Source organism: Fonsecaea nubica, assembly GCF_001646965.1.
Source record: "Fonsecaea nubica strain CBS 269.64 chromosome Unknown Scaff4, whole genome shotgun sequence".
NCBI classification, from domain to species: Eukaryota; Fungi; Ascomycota; class Eurotiomycetes; order Chaetothyriales; family Herpotrichiellaceae; genus Fonsecaea; species Fonsecaea nubica.
Window position 1 is genome coordinate 405,858 of NW_019173677.1, and position 24,687 is coordinate 430,544.

Below are 24,687 nucleotides of genomic sequence, written 5' to 3' on the forward strand. Positions count from 1 at the left end.
GAGAGCAGGATCAGATGTGGCCACCGGGAGATGTACATCCATAGTTCCCCTGGAGTGGCTTGCTGAGGAGGTGGAGTTCGTCAACGACGAGGTTAATCCGAGTGGCGTTGACGACCTGTATCAAGCTCGGGATGAGCTGTGTCAAAGAACTTTTGGGTAAGCAAAGCGGCAGCCACACTGACGTTGAGGCTGTCAATATCTCCCACTTCAGGTCTGGCATTCGGAATCCCTGCAACACCATCCACCATTGTCCGCATAAACTGTCGAATGCCAGTCTCTTCATTACCGAGAACCAGGACGCAAGGATGTTTCGATAACGAGCCTGCCACCCCCAAAGCTTTCTGTCCCTTTTGTTGCATGATCCGCCGCATCATTCCCCCATCAGCTTCCGGTGCATCGGCAGCGAAGAACTTCCATCCATTTTTCCGCGTGTCTCTGATGAACTCTCTTTCGTTCTTGATATGAAGAATGGGCATGTACTCAAAGGCTCCGGCAGAAGCCTTGACACTGTTGGTTGATATGGGTGCAGTCCCGTGCTCAAGGATGAGGATCGCGTCGACCCCCAAAAACCAAGCCGACCTAACGATAGCACCGAAGTTGCCGGTGTCCGTGATACAATCAAGCAAGAGCATGAAAGGATACCGATTCCGGGGTCGAACAGATGGGATTGTGGCTTTGCTTCCAGACGCACCGAAAACGGTGTTGATCTCTCGATCCTCTTCAGATGCCCAACCGACTGTGACAGCAATCGAGTCAGACGGTTGAGGTACCGATGACAAGCTAGTCACAGGCAGTTTCGGAATTGGAGAGGCCTCCAGGATCCAGCCGTTATGTGGTCGCCCACCCGACGCTTTGGCGAAGACACCTTGCCAGCGAGGTCCTTGAACTGGCGTAACGTCTATCCCGACCTTTTCAGCAAGGCTTTGAATTTTTTTGTGAGTTTGGATCTGCTCCAAAGACTCTTTGGGCAGGAGTGCTTTGGCCCTCTTCGTCTGTTTGTCATAGCCTGGAGGGAGCAGCCTGTAGAGCTTGTAGAGCTTCCGTCGCCGAGCTGTGAGAGCAGACAAGACGGAAAATGTCCCGTACAGAAATTCCGATCCCGCTGTCGTGTAGGGGATCGAAGCTGAAACGCTCCTGTCAGAGCGCGCCGATCTCGTGCCTTTCACATCCTGTCCTGGCTGTACAGTCCTGGGACCCTTGCGTCTTTTCTGGCCTCTCCGTCTTTCTTCGCCTGGTATGATGACCTCCTTTTTCTGCCCATCCTCTCCTTCTATGTCCAAAGAGTCCGACAGATGATCCTGGTCTTGCTGAGGCTCTGCAGTGGGCTTTGCATAATGGTTTTGTAGGTTGTTCCTGCTTTGCTGACCCCTCCGAATTCCCTTTTCAATTGCGCCAGTCAATGAAATGCAGCGTGCAGGTTGAGGCCCATGGGTGGAGACGGATTTAATGGCACGGGGAAAGCGGAGGACATAGCGAGTGAATTGTAGCATTCACGACTCGGTCGATGACGGAAAGACTACTGTAAGTCAAGTTGCGGACAAAGTGAAGGGGAATTGAATTCTGTTGAAGTTGGAGAAATAAAATTGTCGTTAGTCGCAGGCGACGCGGAGCGCGTTCACTTCTCACCGCGAGGCTCTCACTTTCGAGCGCAATCTGATTTGTCTACAACTGCGATTTCCCTAGCACACTCTCACTTCCCTGTAGAATCCAGATCTATGTGCGACACGTGGCTCTCCGAGAGCCTCTGCCGCCTCGAGAACTTCACAGCACGTCCCGTTTGATCACCTTTCCAGTCGCTGACCTCAACAGACTCGACGAATGCCCCTCACCGAATCGTCTTCCACCCTACGACTGGCCACAGTCGAACATGAAGGGTACAGGTCTTACCAGCCGGACTCGCAAACCGCCGGAGAGACCGACCAGGGGGGAAGGATCCGATGAAGATGCTCCTGATCAGCAAGTGGACGCGCTGAGGCTACCAGCAGACCCGTCTCTCTCAGATGAACCTAGCGAAGTTGGGGATATTTTGCACGACGAGGTGAACGCACATCAGAAGGACTTTGGCAGACATGTTTCTTCGGAACAGTCAGCCTCGGATCCAGAGAATGAGAATGGCGACAGTCTGTCAGTTAGCCTATTCCAGAAGCATTTCTATATCGAGGTGCCCAAACTATCAGACCACGAGAAGGAAATGTACAAATACCTGCCAGGACATTTCTCTGTGGCCAGGATATTGTCTGAGAATGAAAACAAGACCTATGTTGTTGAGCTCGAAAGTGGAGAGCAAGATACTGTATGTGCCCTCTCCATGGAGTTTGATATCATGCAACCTCTAGATATTCCTGCTCCCACCTGCTACTCCCTCGCTCTTCTCTCCTGTCCCCTCTCACGTCTGCTTTCCTCACATACACATCGAAATCCGATCTATTTTTTACCGCCCCTTGTCACTTGTCAACCTACCGCCCGCTGACATGCGGGCCCCGAAAGGTCTCTGCGCGAGAACTTCGAGACCTTGACAACGGCTACGGTGCATTGCAAGAGTTCGAAGCTAGTGTTGCGTTGAGCAGAGCTAGGCGAACTTCGCGGAAAGATCCCAGCATGGTGGACTGGACGACAATACCTCTGTCAGAGTCGGAAGAGGAACCTGAGTCCAAGCGCCGCCGTAAAGGAGCACACGAAAGTGAGGCCTCCGGAGAGGATGAGGGTAGAGACCTGTCCGAGGCGGACGATGAAAGCCTCTCGGACGAAGACTTTGGGAAGGGCAGACGTTCGGCAAGGCTCAGCAAGCTACGAAAGTCAGCATATCTCAAAGAAGAACTCGTCGACCTTGAAGATGACACTGACACTCATACAACAAGACGAGGTGGGAGAGCACGTGCCTCCACACAGCGATCTAAAAGATCATCTACAAGAGGGATTGCGCGTCTGGTGCGCAGGTCCGGACCAAGACGTGACTCGTCTTCGGACTCAGAAATGCTCAAGGCCACACGTCGATCTGAGCGAACAAAGACCAGACCAAAACGCAGCATGCGAGAACGTCAAGAAGATGAGATCTCAAGCTACGAAGAAGAAAAGGCGGGCCCAAAGGTCGTCAGCACGAAGGAACACTTCAATCGGGTTCCCGAAAATGACCCTTTCAGGAGAAGACATCGGCAAGAATGTGACACGTGCTACTTTAAAGGCGATGACAATGCTAAGGGACCCTTGGTCTTCTGTCAGGGCTGCACCAACTGCTACCACAAGGTCTGCCTTGGATTTCGTGGCACCAGAGATCACCTGGTCACAAAGGTGGGTGAAGATCTGTTCGTCTTGCAATGTAGGCGCTGTATTGGGCTCGCTCACGAAAAAGACCAATCGGCCCCCCATCAGGGGCGTTGCTCAGGCTGCCATGAACTGGGAGAATTATCGAAACCGTTTCGTGGTCGTCTGACGACTCGTCAAGAGCAACTACAACGAGAAGAGAATGGAGGGAAAGATCCAATCACCATTGTCGAATCCAGGCTTATTAACAATATCACGCATGTGATGTTCAGATGCTCGTACTGTGCGCGTGCGTGGCATATGCATCATCTTCCCAAGCGTAAGACAGCACATTCCCTTGACGATGAAGAAGAGGATGTGGTGGATGAGACGCAGCTGGCCCAGAAACGCTTTGAACACTACCATCGTTCGTGGGTTTGCAAAGATTGTATTGAGAATCAACATCAGATTGACGCTCTTGTGGCGTGGCGGCCGGTCGACCTTGAAACATACGTCCCAGGAACTATTGTCACTGAAATACCGGAAAGTGACAAGGAGTACCTGATCAAATGGCGAAAACTATCTTATTTTCGGACTACATGGATGCCAGGAGACTGGGTCTGGGGTGTTTCGGTGGGACCCATGCGCACAGCTTTCACCAAGAAAGCAGAGAACCAGCTGCCAAAGATGACCACAGCCGATGCGATTCCAGAGGAGGTGTTCCGGGTAGACATCGTTTTCGACGTGCGCTACTCGAGTGTCGTCCGCAACAGTACCAGGGAGATCGACCTCGCGCGTGTCAAGGAGGTTGACTTGGCTTTTGTCAAATACAAGGGTCTCGGCTATGAGGATGCTATTTGGGAGAAGCCACCTGTCTATGCCGACACGGAACGATGGAATGATTTCAAAGCGGCATACGAGGACTATGTGATGAAGCTTCATTTGTCGATACCGCCTCAGACAACACTAAAGCGCCACCTGACGCAGATTCGAACTTTGGACTTCGAGACCAACCTGATCAAGAAGACGCAGCCAAGCATCGTGACTGGTGGAGAGTTGATGCGTTACCAATTGGAGGGTCTGAATTGGCTCCTCTATCAGTGGTTCACCAACCAAAATGCCATTCTGGCGGATGAAATGGGGCTGGGCAAGACCATTCAGCTTGTCGCTTTCTTCGCTACACTGGTCCAGGATCACAAATGCTGGCCTTTTCTTGTGGTAGTTCCAAACTCGACATGTCCAAATTGGCGCCGCGAGATACAGAAATGGGCGCCTTCTCTCAGAGTGGTCACATATTACGGGTCATCAGCGGCCAGGCAGCTGACGCACGATTACGAATTATTTCCCAAAGACAAGGAAGAAGACGCTCATGGGCCACCGAAGAAGAGGGCCAACGAGGTCAAAGACATCAAAGCCCACATCGTGGTGACGTCTTACGAGTCAATCGTGGAAGAGAAGACTCGGAAAAGTTTGATTAAGGTCCCCTGGCAAGCCCTGGTTGTTGACGAAGGACAGCGGTTGAAGAGCGATCGGACGCAGATATACGAACTCCTCTCAAAATTCCGCTTCCCGTTCAAAGTCTTGTTGACTGGAACACCCCTTCAGAACAATGCTCGGGAGCTGTTCAACCTTCTGCAGTTCCTCGACAGGAGCGTCAGTGCCGCTGACCTTGAAGCCAAATATGCCAATCTTACCCAGGACAACGTTCCTGAACTCCACGCCATGCTCCGAAAGTTCTTTCTTCGACGTACCAAGGCACAGGTGTTGACATTCCTCCCTCCCATGGCACAGATTATTGTGCCCGTCAGCATGTCAACCGTCCAGAAAAAAGTCTACAAGTCTATTTTGGCCAAAAACCCGCAGCTAATGAGGTCGATTTTTGCCCGGGACAGCAATATCCCTCACAAGGAAAGATATGGCCTGAACAACATTCTCATGCAGCTGCGCAAGTGTCTGTGCCACCCTTTTGTTTACAGCCGTGAGATTGAGGAGCGAGCAGTCGATAGCGCGGTGTCGTATCGCAACTTGGTCGAAGCGTCCTCCAAGTTGCAGTTGCTCACCGTTATGCTCCCCAAACTACAAGAGCGTGGGCATCGGGTCCTCTTGTTCTCCCAGTTTCTTGACAATCTGGATGTTCTGGAAGACTTTCTTGACGGACTCGGGATGCAACATCGCCGGCTTGACGGACAAATTTCTGCCGCTGAGAAACAAAAACGAATTGACGAATTCAATGCACCAGACTCACCGTACTTTGCCTTTCTGTTGTCGACGCGAGCCGGTGGAGTTGGAATCAATCTCGCCACTGCCGACACGGTCATCATTCTCGATCCAGATTTCAACCCGCACCAGGACATCCAAGCACTTTCCCGAGCCCACCGCATCGGTCAGAAGAACAAAGTTCTTGTCTTCCAACTCATGACTCGAGGCAGCGTTGAAGAGAAGATTATCCAGATTGGTCGAAAAAAGATGGCACTAGATCATGTGCTCATCGAGCGAATGGACAAGGAAGACGATGCAGGCGAGGATCTGGAGTCGATTCTTCGGTACGGTGCTGAGGCTCTATTCCAGGAGGACTCCAGTGCTGATGACATTATTTACGACTCGGCATCAATCGATCGGCTTCTTGACCGGACGCAGGTCGAGGACACAAAGATCGACGAAGGCAAATCGGCCGAATCACAATTTAGCTTCGCTCGAATCTGGGCCAACGACAAATCTACATTGGAAGAGGATTTGCTAGACGTCACTGGTCAGAGCACCCCTAACCCGGGAATTTGGGATAAGATATTGCAGGAACGCGAACGACAGTTTGCCGAGGAGCAAGCCATGAAAGCTCAGGCTTTGGGGCGCGGCAAGCGGAAGCGACAGGTAAGAAAGCCAGTTGAGGAATTCAATTGTCCGGCACTAACGTGTTTAGAACGTCGACTATAGTCTCGACGACGGCGAGAAAGGAGAACCTCGTTCGAGCAAGGTCAATCGCGGCGTCAAGGCGGGCGATCCTGACTACAGAGCCCCTCAGAATCCATCTGAGGATGAAGAAGTCACAGAGACAGACTCGACGGCACATTCACGACGAAAGGTTCAAGGTAGGAGGTTCCAATCCAGTCCGCAAAGTCGCCGATGCTGATATAGAGATATTTGCAGCACGACCATTCCGGCGAGTACGCGTTCCCTTGGGACCAGCACCACACTTCAATGAGGACGTGACTTTTGACCGTGGACCGGTGCAACAGATGCCGGTGGTGCATCATTGCTCTGCGTGCAATGAGCAACATCCCATGGGCTGGTGTCGGTTGAAGTTGGCAGGTGTTGAACATTGCGGGCTGTGCGGGATAGCGCATCTGGGGCATTCTCGAACGTGCCCGCATCTCAACAATGAGGACCAGGTTATGACTATGTTACAGACGCTCAAGGAAAGCATCGAAAGTCGGGAGCTGATCGACCAAGCCACGAAATACCTACGCATGGTGAGGGGGGATCTTGTGCAACGCAAACGGGTTCGCGATCGCAAAGAACTTGAGACGCTGGCACAACAACAGCCTCCAGCTCACCAACAACATCCTCCAGCCCACCAACAGCAGCTTCAGCAGCCTCAGCAGCCGCTGCCTTCGGACGTTGGACTTCGAACATGGTTGCACGAAAAATGATTGAATTGACTAGAGCTTGCTTGTTACAGTTTGTGAGATGATGGAAGCTGAGAAATGCTTGGACAGCGAACTTGTTATAGCGAACAAATATCTTCGGCGCACTAAATGGGGGGACAAGGGCTGCATGCTTCACGGGTTTGGGGCATAGGAAGGGCCTATCCGTCGTCGCAGAAACCACAGATACCTGGTATGTGCTGCATTTGGTCTTGGACCCGGACAAGTTGGCTACAAAGAGGGTCGAGAGCGATCTATCATTTCTTCAGGTGCATATCCTGCACGAGGTACCTTGTAGTTGTAGGAGAGTTTGCAGGAGAAAGGGGAGCTGAAGATGACAATAATGGTGGTGATGAAACGCGACATGTAACGAGGGGGAAGATGAAGCGCTGTTGGTATGTTTCCAATTGCGGAAGGCGGCAAAGCCGAGAACCGAATGCGAGACACGATGACGTCGCTTATATGGACTAACTAGTCCTGGTTAGTCATGTGGGAGTCGAGAGATTAGGAGGAGTTGATCCAATCTGTGGGGGATAGTGAGAATAACAATCAGTTCAACTGGTACAAACCGCAAGCAAAGAGGGAATCAGCCTTGTCAAAGATGTCCCGTCCGTACCGAGCTTTTGTTGTTTGGTCTGAGTGGTGCTTATGGTGTTTGGGCAATTTCAATTTCCTTTGGACCATTTGACCACGAGCTGCTGCGCCTCCTCACGCGCAAGCCAAGGAAGATCACTGGATGCCGGTGGTTGGTGGATAGGTCAGGGGCCATGATCCCAATTCCGCTTAGCGCCCATACCATTGGGGCTGCTTGGCATGCTTGGCAAGGATCTGGCATCTCCAGGTGTCTCCTTTGTCTGCGCTCTCCTTGTCTTTTCGGCTAGCCCCTTGACCCCCCCTCCCTGCTCCCTGCCCCCCTGTTTGCCTGCGCCTCCTCCTCCCCAAACCTCCCGTTCTCTCCCCAATTTTTCACACCCAACTGCCCTATCGTCTTCTTCCGTCGCAGCCAAATTCATCCTCCGTCCTCCCCCAAACCAAGACACTGCTACCCATAAACAGACACGTAACCACCTGGGCAGGTACTCAGTACAAAGCGGAGTACCGTAGTGCCGCAGATTCCACCAACCCGATCAACTCCGGTTACAAGTTCAGTGCCTGGGCCCCGGGGCCCGTTGAGGTTGCAGAGCTCCACGCGGTTCCAGCGGAGCATCTGAGCGTCTGAGCATCTCCTGTTCAACTTTGCTGCGTGTCAAATCTTGCAGCTCATCCTGTTCCAACCTTCGTCACCACTCAAACTCTCACTTCTTCACCAACACCCATCCACACACGCTCGCTATTCACCCTCGACATTCCCCTCCCCGTACAGTACTCGACACCAAATTGCGCCTTCAATCTTTTTCTTTGACATTTTCTTTGTCACTGGAATAATTGAAACGGCGACGACGACAAACGACAAACGACAACGACGAACTCTCGCTCTTTTCCACTCATTCCAATTCCCGGTTTTTTTCCACCCAACCTCCCTTGCAGATCCCAATGACACAACTGACCACCCTCCTCGAATAAACTGTTTCCTGCCATCATCGAATTCACCTTCGAAGAATAAAACATAATTTCTTACTACATTACCTGATCATCGACTGCTGAGGAGGAGTTCGCCCTGGTTGGCGCCCTGGAATCTCTTGCAACCACCATTCTTTCTCCTTAGAACGACCGCGTCCAGTCGCAGACGCCAACTGCGACGTTTTCATCCCAAAATGCGACCTCAAACTTCGCTCTCCTACCTCCTCTCGGCCTTCGCGGCCATTTCATTATCACCTCTCGCCCTCGCGGAAAACATCATCGAGTCAAACTCGCTGAATTCTTGCAAGAGCGGCTCCAACTTCACGGCAACCCTGTTCAACGTTGCTTACACCCCGTCCAACAGCAGTATCAGCCTCAACATTAATGGTGTCTCGTCCATTGTAGGAAATGTTACGGCGCAGTTGGAAGTGATTGCTTATGGATTTACCATCGTCAACGAGACTCTCGACCCGTGCTCCATGAATCTGGCGGGCTTCTGTCCCATGCAAACAGGTCAAATCGATATCGAGACCAACATCGATGTTCCCAAGGATGTTTCTAAACAAGTTCCGGGAATCGCATACAGCGTGCCAGATCTGGACGGTGTGGTTCGTGTTTATGTCACCTCCCTCGACACGGGTGCGGTGATTGCTTGTATGGAAGCCGATCTCTCCAACACCAAAAGCGTGTACCATCCAGCTGTGGGCTGGGCCACGGCCGTTATTGCCGGTCTGGGGCTTGTTGCTGCCGGTCTCACGTCGGGTCTCGGGCATCCCAACACAGCTGCTCATGTTGCTGCGAACGCGATATCACTCTTTGGTTTCTTTCAGGCACAAGCCGTCATTGGGATGACTTCGGTCACAATGCCTCCGATAGTGCAATCTTGGACACAAAACTTCCAGTGGAGTATGGGTATTATTCGGGTAGGATTTCTTCAGTCGATTGCAACGTGGTATCAGCGTGCGACCGGCGGAACCCCGACTACCTACCTTTCCACCCTCAGCACATTTTCGGTCCAAGTGCAGAAACGCGCTATCAAACGGTCGCTGGATGTCATCACCACTTTCGCAGCCCAGAACATGCGCTACTTGGCCAAACGCCAAAGCTCCGCAACCACCACTACCGTGGCGAACGTCAAAGTCGTTCGTGGAATCGATAGAGTCGGTTTTAGGGCTGGAATCGAACAGACCAACATCTTCATGACCGGTCTGATATTTTTCGTCTTCATCCTATTCTTAGTTGCAGTCTTGGTCGCCCTTACCAAGGCCATTCTTGACGGCTGTGCCAAGGCCGGTTGGATGAAGACTGATAAATTCCTCGAGTTCCGAAATGGCTGGAAAATTGTCATCAAGGGTATTCTTTTCCGATTGGTGAGTACACATCTTCTAATGTGAGACTATAAAGGGTCGCTAACAAGTGCATTTTAGGTTCTACTCGGTTTCGTGCAGATGTCTGTTCTCTGCTTGTGGGAATTGGTCGAACGAGATTCGGCGGCTGAGGTTGTGTTGGCTTTGGTCGTTTTCATCTCCATGGCAGTCGCCTTGGGGTGGGCGTCTTTCAAGGTCATTCAACTGGCGAAGAAGTCGGTCGCCATGCACAAGAACCCAGCCTACATCCTCTATTCTGACCCCGAGTGCCTCAACAAGTGGGGATTTCTCTACGTGCAGTATCGCGCCACTGCATACTACTTTGTGGTGCCCCTTTTGGGCTACATTCTGATCAAGGCCATCTTCATCGCGTTTGCGCAGAAATCACCTGTGGCTCAAGCCGTGGGTTTGGTTATTGTCGAGGCCGTGGCACTCATCGCCATCAGCGTCCTTCGGCCATTTATGGACAAGAAAACTAACATCTTCAACATCTCCATTGCTGCGGTCAACTTCCTCAACGCTATCTTCCTCCTCGTCTTTTCGAACGCATTCGGACAGCCCGAGATGGTTTCGGGCGTCATGGGCGTTATCTTTGCCTTCTACAACGTGGTATTTGCGGCTGTGCTGTTGATCCTGGTGCTTATTGCCTCGATCTATGCTATTGCATCCAAGAACCCCGAAGTCAGATATCAGCCGATGCGTGACGATCGAGGAAGCTTCATCAAGTCTCAAGCCGCGCTGACGACCGAGTTGGACGCGCTTGGAGCCACGGCCAGAGGAGATGGGCAGACAACATATAATAACGACAAAGGTTACGATGATGATGCTTCCTTCTCGAGCGAATCGCTGAAGCATCAATCTGAGGTGACACAACGACCTATGTCTCAAAATCATGCTGCCCAACCCCAGCAAGACTTCAACACGCCAATGTATCCCAGCGACCAGCCAGGACGACGTGGTCCCCCACAGTCGTATGAACAGCGACAAATGTACAACCAAGGTTACAACGCGGGTGGTGACTACGGGTACGGTGGGAGACCAAACACAACCTCCTCGCAGCCGTCGTACGATCGAAGCGTGAGCAGTGTTGCCAGTGGTGGCTACGGGGCACCTCCTCGTTCCGCGCAAGGCGGATATCCTCCACAGCAAGGGTTCCGACAGCAAAACAATGCCAGTCCCTGGCAAAGAGGAGCTGGCTACGAGTGACTACACTCGGGCCAGGAAAATGCAGCGGTGAATGGAGGCGAACAGCCAGCGGGAGACCATCAACATCTCAATCCGCATGCGAGCCAAGACAGAAGAGGGAGGCTCGAGATGAGCGATATGAAGCTTGAGAGCGGATATTGGGACCGAGATTGGTGGACCCGCGAGTATGCTAAGGGCTAGAACTTGGCCGAGTACAGTCAGGGAAAGGAGAGGATGGAGGAAGGACACACACTCTGAGAGGGTCACCATGTGATGAGACATGAAACTGAATCTTTTTTCTTGCATCAACCGACCGTCAACAGCATCTTGCGCGCTTGGAATCATGGCCGATTTTGACCAAAAACTGTCATCTTTCAGGTTATGGCATGGCTATTAGAGCTGCGAAAGACTTGCAAAGCATTGAAGGGGGGGCATTTTCAAGGAGTGCATAACAGGAGCATCCTAGCGGCGTTGACATGTTGGCGCCTGCCTTTTTATTGTATGAGTATACTCGAGTACAAAGAAAGAAGGGACCAAAGATCCGTATTCTAAACAAAGAGATTGATTGCACTTGGACTTGATCGGGAGAGTTTGACTAGATATAGACATACTCGGTACGTACTTTGTATGAGTATATCCTTTGAGATTGGACAGAGTACGATGTCCGCCCACGTATGACGAGGCCACTATCTACCTACCTGTGTACGGAGTAGGTAGCAAGGTCCTTGATTAACTCCCATATTCCCCACGTGCGGTGTTTCTGTTTTCTGTTTCCTAGGCTATGAGTACGAGGTAGGTAGCGAGACAGAGAGAGAGAGAGAGACAGAGAGAGAGACAGAGAGAGAGACAGAGAGAGAGACAGAGAGAGAGACAGAGAGAGAGACAGAGAGAGAGAGACAGAGAGAGAGAAGAGAGGACTACTATCCATCACGGGTAACGGGAGATGGGAAAGGAGACACGACAGCAGCGCCCAGCCCAGCCCAACTCGGGAAATACTCATGAAATACTCCGTACCTTGTATTTACTTATTATGAAATGGGCCGGGAATGGATAGCGACGACGATGACAATTACAATGACATGGTATAGTTCGATACATGATAACACCGGAAAAGAGCTATTTTTTGTATTGCGGCTGCGCACCCCAATTCCACATGTTCGGTTGGATTTTTCTTTGAGGAGCAGGGGGTGGCCAGCCAGCCAGCCAGCCAGCCAGCTCGCCCGCCCAGCAACAAGTCGACTAGTCACCCTTCAATATTCAAGTCCACCATTCCCACGCGGCGCCGGGCACCGACAGTCCGAATTTCGCACCAGATACCCACGTCCTGTTGTTGCATCGATGGCAGGCGTAGCCGAAGGATCTGTTTTCGAAGACCAGGAGAGATTGAACTCCCAGACCGTTGAGTCTAGGTCGAAGAGCATCCTTTGCGCAAAAGAAGCACGGCATGCTGCTGAAATCAGAAAACATGGATCTATCCTCGTTCTCGCCGACGTCGTTGTCGGTTCCGGCCGTCTGTTCAAGTTCGTCACCGTCCACACCGCCGTCGATGCTGGTATCATCTTCTCCCTCGCCGTAGATTGATTCGGTCTCTGATGGAGAGAGACCGTTCGTGGTCGTATCATTCGTTACAGTGCTCTCAGTATCATTGTCAATATTACTGTTGGCATCCCGGTTGGTACCACTTGAATCAATTTCGGAAACCTGGGGACTGGAAGAGAGCGTGAAAGTTGTCCGCACTGCATACTGCTCTCCATAGATCCCCTCCTGAAACACCAAGGTGTGTGATTCTGGTCTGGCTGTACTGCGAACAACGGTACATTCGAGGTAATCCCCATCTGAAGTGGTGCTGTCATCAGAAGTGTGTAGTGGCCTTTGCTGCTCTAGAAGAACTTGAAGTGCAAGGGGCAAATCTTGATGGAGATCAACAGCTATCATGGTATGCACGGAACAATGTTCGCAGTCTTGGTTGATTTGGCACGGCGCTTTGAGAATAAGGGTTGGTGCGCCATCTTCGTCCAGCATCATGGTCTTCGCGCAGAAATGGAAGCCTTCCGATCCATGTGATCTGCACTCTGCTATGGCGACAGCTCGGTCAATGAAAACAGTTCCTTGTCGTCGAATATTGAGTAGCGTGCTATCGTGGATCATGGTACGCGAACGTCCAAAAAAAGTATTGTTGTCTGTTGACACTGTCGACTCTTCCGAATCTGAAAAAACATAATCCTCGGCTCCGGACTGACCGTTAGTCTCGTCTAGAACGTTGTCTGGTGTCTCTCCAGATCCATGGTGAAGTGAAGAGTCGACATTTTCATGAATTGCAGCTTGGCTCCGGCGGTGAAAGTGGTTAACCATGTCGACGGCTCCGTTGTTGTGGATGATGACAACGTTTTGTTGTGAACCCGAGTCTTCCTCAATCTCTTGAGCACCAGGTCTTACGCTGGATCCTGCTTGTTGGCCGACATGTAGATCTGCTTCTGATCCATCTTGTAGTTCAACTTCGGTCTCTATTGAGATGCTTGCATCAGCCTCTGGTAATGTATCCTGGAATGCGTCAACATCAAAGTTCTGGTTGTCTTTCGTCTTTACCAACCTCGGGAGACTCCCTAAGAAATACTGCCTCGGTCGTAGGGCGTTGGCAATCGCTCTGCCGCTCGTGAAACGAGACAATGTATCTCTGTATGGTCTGTTCAACAGTCTGGGCAAAGAGTTGCATATCGGTGTGGCTTCAACACTGGTCAGCCATTGGGCTTTTGATGAGGGATTCCACATAGATATTCAAACTCACCTGATGTCGTGTTGCGCACATAGTACTATTGATAGCCCCAATTGCAACGATGATTCGAAATTCTTTGCTGCTTGGATCAGGTTCTTGATATGAGCCTCGTTCACGAAAAGGCTCAAGGCACGGCGACCTTTCCTGAACGTCGCAATCACTCTTCGAATGTACCCGAGGTCTGTCGATCGTTGTGCCGCTGTGAAGTTGTTGATCAGTTTCTTCAGATCCTCGAGTACAATATTCATATTGCTTGAAAAGAACTCGACAAGTTTCACTTCTTTGCCGTCTACCGTCATGGTCAAAAGAGATTTCAGTCCGGTCCGCGACGTCAGGGAGTCCAAGAGATCAATTGACTGAGGAGACAGGTGGTTAGAACAGGGTGTGAGCCACCGAGTGATCTTATCTCACCATCTTTATACTCTTGAGCGTTGTCTGGTATATTCCCAACGTTTTCCTGGCATTTCTGCAAACATCTGAAAATCCTTTCAGAGCCGCTATGCAGCTGCCAAGCGTGACGACGCTTCCTGCGAGCCCGACAACAGCCTCTGCCATGGATTTTTCAATTCAGTCGTATGTGCTCTTTGTGCTGGTGCTCGCTCTCTGGTGGCATGGACGTAGAAACATCCCAGCGGGCACCCGCGAATGTGGGCCATTGAGGCTCATATTTATAAACGTGCTATTCTCACCTCCTATCTGCCTTGCCATGACTGGGCGCAAAGACGGGGCTCAATTGCGACGTGGGCTGAGGTGACCGGTGAGCCTCGAATTGACCAATATTCGTGGCGAAGCCTCTCAAGCTCCCAGAGCCCTGGCCTCTTATTGTGCCAAGGAGGGATTGCGGCTCATTGAGCCACATGAAATGCAGAGCAATTGTCTGGGGTCGAGTCCCCGTCACTGGCAGATTGGTTGCCATTGCAGAAAACAAAAGGCTGTGTGCTTCATGCAGGGTGTTAGCGCGACCTGCAGAGGAGAGAAAATGGACGAACGTGTTCGGCCGAGAACGCGGTGGTCTGTGCTGTGCATATGCATCATCGTGTATTCATAATACAGTCATCAATAACAACCAATGTCAATCAATCATGTGCTCTTTCCGTTTCGTGTTCGTCTTGGTCTCTTGGTCTCTTGGTCTCATTACAATTCTGTCGGCCTTTGGTCGGGGCAGACTTGTCTTCTAGTTGCCAGATTTTATTGAGTGGCCTCCCCCTTCCCAGGTTGGGTTTCAAGTCTGGAGGTTTTGATGTGTCTCTGAAGGCGTAACAACCGGATATCGGCAGCTGATGGATGCCACGGCTTCAGAACAATGTCATAAACCCTCGGACTGGTGGCGGTAGCCGCCTCGTGTCACCGAGTCTGGCGAGCTCTCGAGTAGCTTGCGCGGCGAGATGGGAGGCAAGAGGAGCTTCAGCGACGGGCGTGTGTGCTTCTGGTCGTCCAGGAAGAGCAGAAACGGGATTCGCGAGTTCTTAAGGCGCAGCCAGCTGTCGTAAGCCATTTCGCACGACCCGTTGTCCCAGATGGCGATGCGGATCGGGCTCGCCATGGTCGGCATCTTGACGTAGTAGAAGAGCTCGACCTCGGCGTTGGGCGGCGCGCCCCGGTGCTTCTCCAGGAATCGTCGACAGTGCGGCAGCACGTAGTCGTACCCGTACTTGGTGAGACCCGGCGGACAGCGCACGCGAAACAGGTCCTGCATCCGCCCGCTCAACACCACCTCCTGAACGCCGCTGATGGCGCGGATCTCGATGTAGTTGACATATTTGCCCGGGTATACCCTCATCCAGAGCTCCCCAGCCAGGTGGCTGGTGCTGCCTGGAGGAGCCATATAGACATCGTTGGGGTGACCGGGAGAGTCCTCCCTACTACTGCCAGCAGAAAGAGATGTGAGAGTAGCAGACGATGGTGTACTTTCAACGGTGGATTCCGGATCGTGGGGAAATTCGTGCACCTGGCTGACTGATGATCTCTGGCTCGCGGGAGTCTCTCTTTTCCAGAGCTCGGGGATCCCACAAACTGCGTGGGCCCAGAAGTAGAGAGCATTGTTCAAGCACGTCACCCAGCTGTGGGACCGCGTTCTCTCGAAATAAGGTCGAAAGTCAGGGCAGCTCTCCACCTTGCTGGCAACAGCCTCGAAGTCGATCCCGTAGTTCAACACGGAGTGTGCTCCATCTTGCGTCACCGGTGAGACAATCAGCTCTTTGATCGCTGCGTCAAGATGCTTCGCGACGTGGTCGGGCAATCCCAGCTCCAGCTGAAGGCGAGCCAGACTGGATCGATACAATTCCTCCTTGGTAGACCCCTCTTCAGTAATAGGTTCTGCGCCTCCACGGGGAAGGGGGGCACCCAGGGGAAGGGGGAGCCTTGCTTACCATAGTCTCCGATAGGTGGTGCACCGCTGTCTGTTTGCCTAACCTGGTGCAGCTGCTGTAGGGCGGTGGAGCGCGCGAGAAGGGCAACGCGAGTGGAGGAACATGGCGAATATTGGTCGCGCTGCTATTGATGGCATCGAGCCGGAAACTGGATAACATGTTGATAGGGAAGACGGGAGAAGGAGGAAGAGACGCCAAACGGCGGCGTCGAAAAGGATGGGCATGTCCTGTATTTTTGCATTCTTCCTCTTTCCCATCTCTTTTGCACCGACATTGTGGTCTTGAGCGCCATGCTGCTATGGCACTTTCACTCCCGCATGGTTGGCCCCCTTGATTGGTGCTGCAGTAGTGCCACTCGCGTCGGTGGTGCAGGTTGACTATACCTGGCCAGTGCAATGGGGTCAGCTGCGTTTCTGGATCCTTTTTCCGCCATGCACATGATGACGGACTGACATGTCAAATTGGGGAAGATGTTCTTTTGCTGTCGAATAGCAGAGGCGCAGAGGAACAAGGATGCTGGGGATGAGGACGGGGGACGAGGCGTGATAGGCCCGTATCCCAGCCTCACACAAAACCTCCACGTACAAGTACCGAGTACCTCGTAAGTAGCTGCAGATGCGCCCTGGGAACTCGAAGCGCCGAAGTTTCTTCTGCCACGTTCAGTCCAATCCGAGAAACCCTTGGGCAGCACTAGATTTGTTGTCCCAGATAACCGACTAAAGCAGGGAAAAAGATCGGATCCCGTAATCCTTTGCCTTTCAGCATGTCCAGGCGATTGGCCTGGCCAGATGTTTCCTCCTCTTCGTATCCACTGATGCATGTCGAATAAGAAACAGACTAGGAAGTCGAATTCAGCGCACCACAATTACCCGGGACGCTTTCTTTCGGCTATGCTTGCTGACTTTTGGGGAGGGATGACGGGATGGACTCAGGTGGACGGCAGTTGGCCCTGCCTTTCGTGTTGCGGCTGGGAAGAAGCATGGTGCTTGTGGGAAGAGACGGACAAGGGTTGAGGGATCGGTGAACAGATGGTTGGGTACGAGGTGGATCCAGGCCTGCATGTCCTGTCCTGTCCTGTGACATTGCGGTGAAGGAAGCCAGATGGATGATGGATGTGGTGGATGGTGGATGGTGTAGACGACCGAGCCTGCACTTGTGTGGTACGACGTGGTGTGCCTTATTCGTGCTCGTCTTCTCTCGGTGTGTACAACAACTTGGCCATTATCACGCAGAAGTGTCTCTGTTGACCAATGTGGCTTCTATTGGATGAAAGATATCGTCCTGCAAAGGCCGCTACTGAATCCCAACGCATGAGCCTCTTTACACCAAAGGCTTTGCTTTATCCACTTTCATCCTAGGTACCATTCCCAAGTGGCCCATCTCGTAATACATCTCAAAGAGAGCCTCAATCGTGTCGACAAAGCCAGTCCAGCCCAATCGCCTCGCCTTGTTCATGCACAAACTACCAAATTTGCTCAAGGCCGCATCGCCGAATTCAAAGCTCGCCTGAGGATCGTTGAAAGGGTTATCGGTCAGTTGACCGCCGGACGCCTTCATGAGCTGCTGCCAGGCCTCCTTGTTTTCAGGCTGCGAAGCCCAGTCGACAAGTGAGAACAGGATGCGAAATGTTGGAGCAGGGCCGTATCTGTGACTGGATTAGCTACCTTGATCTGCCACATATGGCACAGATTAGAGGATTCGCACTCACCCCATGGGAGACTGTTTCCCGCCGGTGCCCTTGATCTCATGGAATTTGGTCAAATCCTCTTCCGGGGGATGGACGCCCTTCTCAGCGCCGAACCATCGTGCCAACTCCTCGTAGAAGCGGTCAAAGGACACAGGTCCGGTGTCCTGGGAGTTAAAGGCCTCATTCTTGCACTTGTCCTCCAATACCGCCCACTCGGATAAATAGCCTGTGAGCATAGCAGAGGAATGATGATACTCAAATTGCCAAGTGTCCCAGTCTCCCGGGAAATATAAAGGTTCACCCTTTTGCGCTTGTACGGCGGCATAAAGAGCGAACGGATGGAGGGCATTCATTTGGGCGTTGTTGACGGCGCCCAGGATCCAAGCTGGACGGACAACATTCCACGCGGTATTGTTGGCTTTACAAAACTCGAAGAGCAATTTCTCTTGCGGGTAGTAGAAGTTCGGTTGCAGGTGCGCCGGTTGCGGGTCGGACTCGATAGCTGGAGTGCGGGCTCGACCAACATGAACACCGTAGTTTTTGGCCCCCGTTTGCAGCAAAAAGCGCTTGGGAATGATCTTACTGAGGGTGAGAGCCTGAAGGAAGTTGTCAAGTAGCGCGCTGTTCACTTTGACCAGTTCATCGGCATTGGACCAAGGGCCACTTCCTGGCGGGGGCTTTGGCTGCAGGTACGAGTAGAAGAAGACGTAGTCGGCTTTGACACCAGCTGAGGTCATGGCATCAGCGATCTTTTTCGGATCCTCCAGGAAATCGACTGCCACATGTTGGACTCGCGAACGTTGGGATTCTGGAAGCAGAGCCATCATTTCCTTGGGTGGTGGGCGGCGTGACAAAGCGTAGACCTTGCTCCAGCGCTCGGGGCTATCAAGCAGCACCCGCATCGTATGGAAGCCCGAAATGCCATTGGCACCAGTGACAATCGCCGTGAGGTCCTTGATAGACGGGTCGAAAGTGGGCAGATTGTGGTAGATGCCTTTGTGTCGGACGGGGTAGCGCTCGGAGCCCATTGTGATGTTTTGACGACAATACAAACTCAAGGTGGTTTGTTTGGACGCTGATGTGAGACACACGAAAGGACAGGCAAAGCAAACCTCTTTATATAGCTATGAAGAAAACAAACTGGGTGAACGGATCTCACCTCGGGTCATTGCCTCTTTTGTATTTACGAAGACTCTTTGAGCGTGTGGATCAATTGGCATTATGCAACTGCGCGGGGTTCCCGACTCGGTGTCCCAACGCTCCGCTGATAGCGAGACAACCGCGGAAGTGTCGACGAAGCATTTGGGGTAAAGGATGAGGATTGAGTTTGTCGCTTCTGTCTGAGTTTGAGAGAATTGGGCCAGGCCACGATGGCAGTCACGTGATCGGTGCGGAGAAGAATGTTGATGCCAGACGCGATTCGCGATTCACATGCAACACATGAAGCGAAAGTGAAGTCTTCGGAAACTAATCAACTCAACTCACCTCGGATTAGACAACAGATCCCCCAGCGGAACCTGCTGCCGACCGTCCAAGATGCTCGACTGGCACGACTTTGACGCAGTCTTTCAGCCAAAGACCGACTATGCTTATGACACCCGAACGGTTGAGAGTATCCTCAAACACCGCAAGGAATTCGGTGACCAGCTATTCTTTGACCGCATCTGGAAGACCATTGGCCTTACAAGACGTGAGGCCTTCACTTTGCATCAACATTTGTCAGAGTTACTGATCAATTATCAGCTGCAAGGAATAACTATCCACCTCGATCCAACCAGGATCTGCGCAATTTGTGGTCCAAGATTGTTCAGTCGACCGCTCCCGATGAACAGAAACTTGCCCTTCTCTACTACCTGCTCCGAGACTGTCGCCAGTTGCCCAATGCCGACTCGAACTTTGCCCGAAGAACATATCTCCCTCAAAGATGGCAGCTTCTGGTGGCCGGGTTGTGGGAACTCGACCACGCTCAGTTCTCTCGTGCCCTCGAACACCTCACAGACCCCTCCCTGACCCCGACCTTCACCGACGAGATCCTCCTTACCCTCCTGCGACATCCAAAATGCGAGCCTCCCTTAGCAATGGCCTATTACATTGCTATGTCTCCACCACTGGAAGATCCGGCAGTTCTCGAGGCATATTATGATTTGATCATAAGTAACAACCTGGTGGAAGCGTATTATTTCGCACAGAGACAAGACGAGACAAAACATCAAATACTGTTTGAGAAGCTGGTGGTGGCCGTACTTCAGGACAGCCCTGGTCGTGCTCGGTCGGAGCGGGCAACGCTTCTGGTTGGGCTGCCATTGACCGTGCAGGAGGAGGTCTGGTTCGAGCGTTGCATACTGGACGGCGCAGCTTCCAAGCTGCCGGGCGCAAAGGACTCGCTCGTGGCCAGGAGAATCGTTATGGGCAGGTCAACTAGCGACCCAAATGTGCTGGGCAGGCTGAAGGGTGATGAAATCGGGGGAATCAACTGGGACGTCGTCAAAGCGGGAATTGCCGATGCTGTATCTTATTGAGACCACTCCAGCCATCCTTGCGCTTTCTCGAATCGACACAGCTGTTATCCCAAAAAGACGTTGCTGGGGAGGACATTTCTAAGCTGCTATACAACTGTCACCAGTGCTATCAACCTGTCGCGGACTTATCCCGCTGCACTCGGCCTCTCTAGCCTGATGGTGACGCATTGCCTGCGGCCGCTGATGACGCGGGACTTGGGTGGGACTGGGACGAAGCCGGGGAATCGCCGCGTGAAACCGAAACACCCGACTACCCCTTGCAGTACCGAGTACCTTTGCTACATACATTCTTACCACGTTGCTCACCCACGGAAGCTTTTTGGGCCAGCAAGGTCTCTGTTACCGCCTTTGAAAAGACCCTCCCAAACCATGGTTGATTATCCTATTATGCACTGCGCCTCGCGTCGTCGCGTCACGAATTATCTCTGTTGTAAGCACCAGTATTCAAGCCGTGGCTGACTCACGGAAGAAGAAGAGGTTGCGGAATTTATTGAAGACTGGATATTTAAATAAAAAGTTGGCCAGGATGAACTCTCACTGGTGCTCCAGAGGTGTGGCTCGATGATCATTATCGCCAGCTCGCAGACGCGCGCATCCACAGCTTGGAGCTCTACACTTGAAGTCGACGATGCTCCCAATTCTCCTGTTGTGTTGTGTCTCGACAGTGTTAGCTACCAATGAGTTAGTCCACCTTGACTACGCCTCTTATAAAGGCAGGGCTCTCGCAAATGGCATCACTCAATGGCTTGGGATGCGATATGCCGCAGCCCCAACGGGACCTTTGAGATTCGCAGCGCCCCAAGACCCGCCCATCGTCCATGGCACTCAGCAGGCTAATAAGGTGACTTCCAATCCCACTCAATTGTTCAAAGCTCAGACATCGCTGACCATAACCTCAGCACGGTGACATCTGCTTTGGGACGGGCAACAATCCTCGTGACCCAAGCTTGTCCGAAGACTGTCTCTTCCTGGACGTCTATGCTCCGACTCAGGCAACCAACACCTCGAAACTGCCCGTCTACTTCTTCATCCAAGGGGGTGGTTTCAACTTCAACTCAAATGCAAATTACAATGGCAGCGGCCTGGTCTCCGTATCCGGGCATGGGATGATCGTTGTGACCTTTAACTATCGCGTGGGACCGTATGGGTTCCTTGCCAGTCGTGAGATTCAAGAATCACCATCTGCCACCTTGAACAACGGTTTATTAGACCAGCGCAAAGCGCTCGATTGGGTGCAAAAGTACATTACTCATTTCGGCGGAGATCCAAAGCATGTTGTTCTTGGGGGAGATTCCGCCGGCGCTGCATCCATCGCCTACCATTTGACAGCATATGGCGGGCGAAATGACGGGTTATTTGTCGCCGCAGCCGCCGAATCCGTCAGTTTCGCGCCCATATTGACTGTCGAGGAAAGTCAGTACCAATATGACCACTTGGTGGAGAGTCTGGGCTGCACATCTCGCACCACGAGTCAGGGTTCAACTGGCAAGGACACCACTGTGTCGTGTCTCCGCTCAAAGACAACGGCAGAGTTCCAGGCCCAAAACCACAATCTGCCGTATCCGGGAGCCAGAAACCCGCCTCTCTATATGTGGAATCCCGTCATTGACGACGAAATGATTCGAAACTACACCTACGCTGCCTTTGACAGCGGCAAGTTCCTGCGGATCCCCGTGCTGTTTGGCGACGACACCAACGGCGGGACAGTCTTCACCCCGCGGGGGACATCCAGCCTGGCCCAGTCCAACACGTTCTTGCACGACCAGTTCCCGGACCTGACGGCCGACCAGCTGCAGCGCATCGACGAGCTCTATCCCAACAATGGCCCGCAATTCCCCAACTCGGGCTCCTGGTGGCGCCAAGTCTCCAACGCCTACGGCGACATGAGGTACATGTGCCCGAACCTGTTCATCGCGGCGAGCTACGCGCGCTACGGCGTGTCGGGAAACTGGAACTACTGGTACAACGTGCAGGACGCCTCGCAGGTCCGCCAGGGCCTGGGGGTGCCGCACACGGTCGAGCTATCCGCCATCTGGGGTCCCGAGAACACCAACGGCGCGAGCCCGCCGAGCTATCGTCGTGGTGGTCCCAACGCGTGGATCGTCCAGTTGATGCAGAGCTACTGGATCAGCTTCATCCGCACGCTGGACCCGAACCCGTTCAGGCTTCAGGGAGCCCCGACATGGCAAGAATTTACCCTCTCCGATGAGGAGGGCGGTGATGGTGCCGCCGCAGCAACAACAGACTGGCTGCGAATGTTCTTCGACACGGCCGACACGACGGGCATGGCCGAGGTCAGCGCCTCCGTCAGAAAGAAATGTCAGTACCTCAACTCGATCGGCATAGCTCTCAAACAATAACAACTACACAATTATATCTAATCCAAAGGCTTGACCTACAAGCCCTTGTGGAAATAGGGATGGAGGATCCTTCCTCCCCGAGAAGGGGAGATCGTGCATGCACACGCCACGCCGCGCCGCCGCGCCATGGCTGGCTGGTAGGTATGCCGGTAGCAGACACTCGCAGTCGCTTGGTGGGCCGTGAGTGGTTGATTCGGTTGGTCGGTTCATCCTTCCACCCGTTTTGGACTAGAGACTGCATGGGCAGTCAAGGCAGTCTCAGAAGAGGACTACCTATACCACGGCGGCGACGAAGGATCCATGTATAGTAGCGCTGGGTGCACAGCGCTTTAATAGGCCAATTATTAGTAGCTCACAGATGGGTGGGTGTACCTGCAGACAGGTGTCACAAAGTGACACACGCTCAGACCCAAAAAAAGAAGCAAACGAAACTATCAAAAAGGTCTCGGACCTTATCAAAAGACTACATGGCTCTATCGCACCCTACATACATATATAACCAGGGAATCCAGGTGGGCAGACACGTCCAAATGTTCCATATAGCCGTCCTGCACAGCCGCAGTTCCCCATCGTCCCCATAACTCCACCATCCACGTAGCTTCCAGGGATATCATATATGCCAACCCCCGTCCATCTCGGCACCTATGACACACACCTTACCATATGGCGAGACATCGGAGCTCCAGGCTCTCCCTCGGCTCTTCATTCTCGGTTCCGGGCAGATCAACGCTGGAATGCAGGGTTCCGCCGGCGGCGACGGTCTCCTTGTCGCGATTGCTATCGAAAAGGCTAATGACCAAGACCTCCTCAGGCTCTTGCTGGCTGATAAAGTACCATTTCTGTCCCGACGACCAGTGGGCAAGGTATGATTCTGTGTCGTGTGTTTCCTTTGAGTCTGGGGAGATGCCGAGGTTGGGTGTCTTCACAATGACGGGGACGTAGTCGCTCTCGAGGAAGGTACGCGCATCGCCCAGGGCGAGGGGATCACGGCGGACACGCTTCAAGGGCCGCCAGATGGAGTACAGTGCCCAGCGAGGTCCCAGACCGGATTCGGCGTACTCCTCTCTCAACGATTTGCCTTGTGCCAGCAATTTCTCCTCTGCATCGATGATGGGCTGCGCAGTGGCCGTCATGGTGGGGTGATACTTCCTCAAATGCATCCGCGCACCATTGGGGGCATAGTCCAGATGGACTTTGGGGGCAGGACTGGCACCACCGTGTTGCTTGGAGAAACCAATGAACTGGGGGAAGCCGAGTTCGAGTTCCTTCTCCTCCTGCGACTTCTCTGGCGGCTGCTGTTCTTCCTTTTGGTCCCCATGGCCTGCATGTGTAGCGAGAGCGTCCGCTTCGGACCAGATGGCGCTGCGCAATAGAAGAGCTTCAGTGATGACGGTCTTTGCGCCGGTGACTTGTTTGACCATCTCCTCCGTCTCGGGCACGTAGAGTTCCTTGAGGAGTTTGGGGTCACTCCAGCTCGCGCGGCTATAAGGGGGCGCATTCATGGTTGTGGGGTGACGTAGGGCAGTGAAACCGTGGGTATCAAGCTGAGCGGCGCCCTCCTTCGCCTTTGGCAGTTCCGCGATGGTTGGGACTGGCCGCATGTCGATAAGAGGTTGCAGTCGGACGTCACCAAACTCAGCCATAGCAGGGAGATGGAAGTTGTGAGGAGACGGGGTGGGGGTTTGACCCTCAGGAATGTAACGCAGCTTTCCATAGTACTGAGGCTCGGAAGCAGGGGGGTCGGAGGAGAGAACTTGGGTGAGGGTGGTGGTGGTGGTTGTGGTGGTAGCCATGGTGAAAGTAGTGAGAATCGACTCGCACAAGACAAGAAGATACAAGGGGAGAGAACGAGCACGAGGACAGAGATGAAGAACGAACGATTACCTTGGTGAGGGAGGGTGAAGATGGATGGCTTTATACCTATAGCATGAGTAAGACACAGGAGTGGACGCGGCGAGGCGCCTGTCAGGCATTCGTGGCGTGTGT

General features: G+C 52.8%; 8 protein-coding genes across 8 annotated transcripts; 3 read left to right on the forward strand and 5 right to left on the reverse strand.

The window, feature by feature from the left end:
• Positions 1-92: 92 nt before the first annotated feature.
• Positions 93-1,490, reverse strand: AYO20_01083 (hypothetical protein; the record flags this gene model as incomplete). The annotated part of the gene is made up of 1 exon (XM_022639390.1): positions 93-1,490. One exon carries the CDS (start codon positions 1,488-1,490, stop codon positions 93-95), a length of 1,398 nt encoding a protein of 465 aa, XP_022504698.1.
• Positions 1,491-1,867: 377 nt separating this feature from the next.
• On the forward strand, positions 1,868-6,887 carry AYO20_01084 (hypothetical protein; the record flags this gene model as incomplete). Its single annotated transcript, XM_022639391.1, has 4 exons — positions 1,868-2,293; positions 2,488-6,108; positions 6,158-6,326; positions 6,385-6,887. The coding sequence occupies 4 exons, from the start codon at positions 1,868-1,870 to the stop codon at positions 6,885-6,887; spliced, it is 4,719 nt and encodes a 1,572-aa protein (XP_022504699.1).
• Positions 6,888-8,635: 1,748 nt separating this feature from the next.
• On the forward strand, positions 8,636-11,014 carry AYO20_01085 (hypothetical protein; the record flags this gene model as incomplete). Its single annotated transcript, XM_022639392.1, has 2 exons — positions 8,636-9,811; positions 9,869-11,014. The coding sequence occupies 2 exons, from the start codon at positions 8,636-8,638 to the stop codon at positions 11,012-11,014; spliced, it is 2,322 nt and encodes a 773-aa protein (XP_022504700.1).
• A 1,236-nt stretch (positions 11,015-12,250) lies between these two features.
• Positions 12,251-14,321, reverse strand: AYO20_01086 (hypothetical protein; the record flags this gene model as incomplete). Its single annotated transcript, XM_022639393.1, has 3 exons — positions 12,251-13,688; positions 13,779-14,122; positions 14,178-14,321. 3 exons carry the CDS (start codon positions 14,319-14,321, stop codon positions 12,251-12,253), a joined length of 1,926 nt encoding a protein of 641 aa, XP_022504701.1.
• A 751-nt stretch (positions 14,322-15,072) lies between these two features.
• Positions 15,073-16,294, reverse strand: AYO20_01087 (hypothetical protein; the record flags this gene model as incomplete). Its single annotated transcript, XM_022639394.1, has 2 exons — positions 15,073-16,065; positions 16,136-16,294. 2 exons carry the CDS (start codon positions 16,292-16,294, stop codon positions 15,073-15,075), a joined length of 1,152 nt encoding a protein of 383 aa, XP_022504702.1.
• A 1,161-nt stretch (positions 16,295-17,455) lies between these two features.
• Positions 17,456-18,850, reverse strand: AYO20_01088 (hypothetical protein; the record flags this gene model as incomplete). The annotated part of the gene is made up of 2 exons (XM_022639395.1): positions 17,456-17,780; positions 17,844-18,850. The coding sequence occupies 2 exons, from the start codon at positions 18,848-18,850 to the stop codon at positions 17,456-17,458; spliced, it is 1,332 nt and encodes a 443-aa protein (XP_022504703.1).
• A 508-nt stretch (positions 18,851-19,358) lies between these two features.
• AYO20_01089 (hypothetical protein) lies at positions 19,359-22,701 on the forward strand (the record flags this gene model as incomplete). Its single annotated transcript, XM_022639396.1, has 5 exons — positions 19,359-19,512; positions 19,566-20,329; positions 20,494-20,603; positions 21,059-21,182; positions 21,241-22,701. 5 exons carry the CDS (start codon positions 19,359-19,361, stop codon positions 22,699-22,701), a joined length of 2,613 nt encoding a protein of 870 aa, XP_022504704.1.
• Positions 22,702-23,357: 656 nt separating this feature from the next.
• AYO20_01090 (hypothetical protein) lies at positions 23,358-24,494 on the reverse strand (the record flags this gene model as incomplete). Its single annotated transcript, XM_022639397.1, has 1 exon — positions 23,358-24,494. One exon carries the CDS (start codon positions 24,492-24,494, stop codon positions 23,358-23,360), a length of 1,137 nt encoding a protein of 378 aa, XP_022504705.1.
• Between the last annotated feature and the right edge of the window lie 193 nt (positions 24,495-24,687).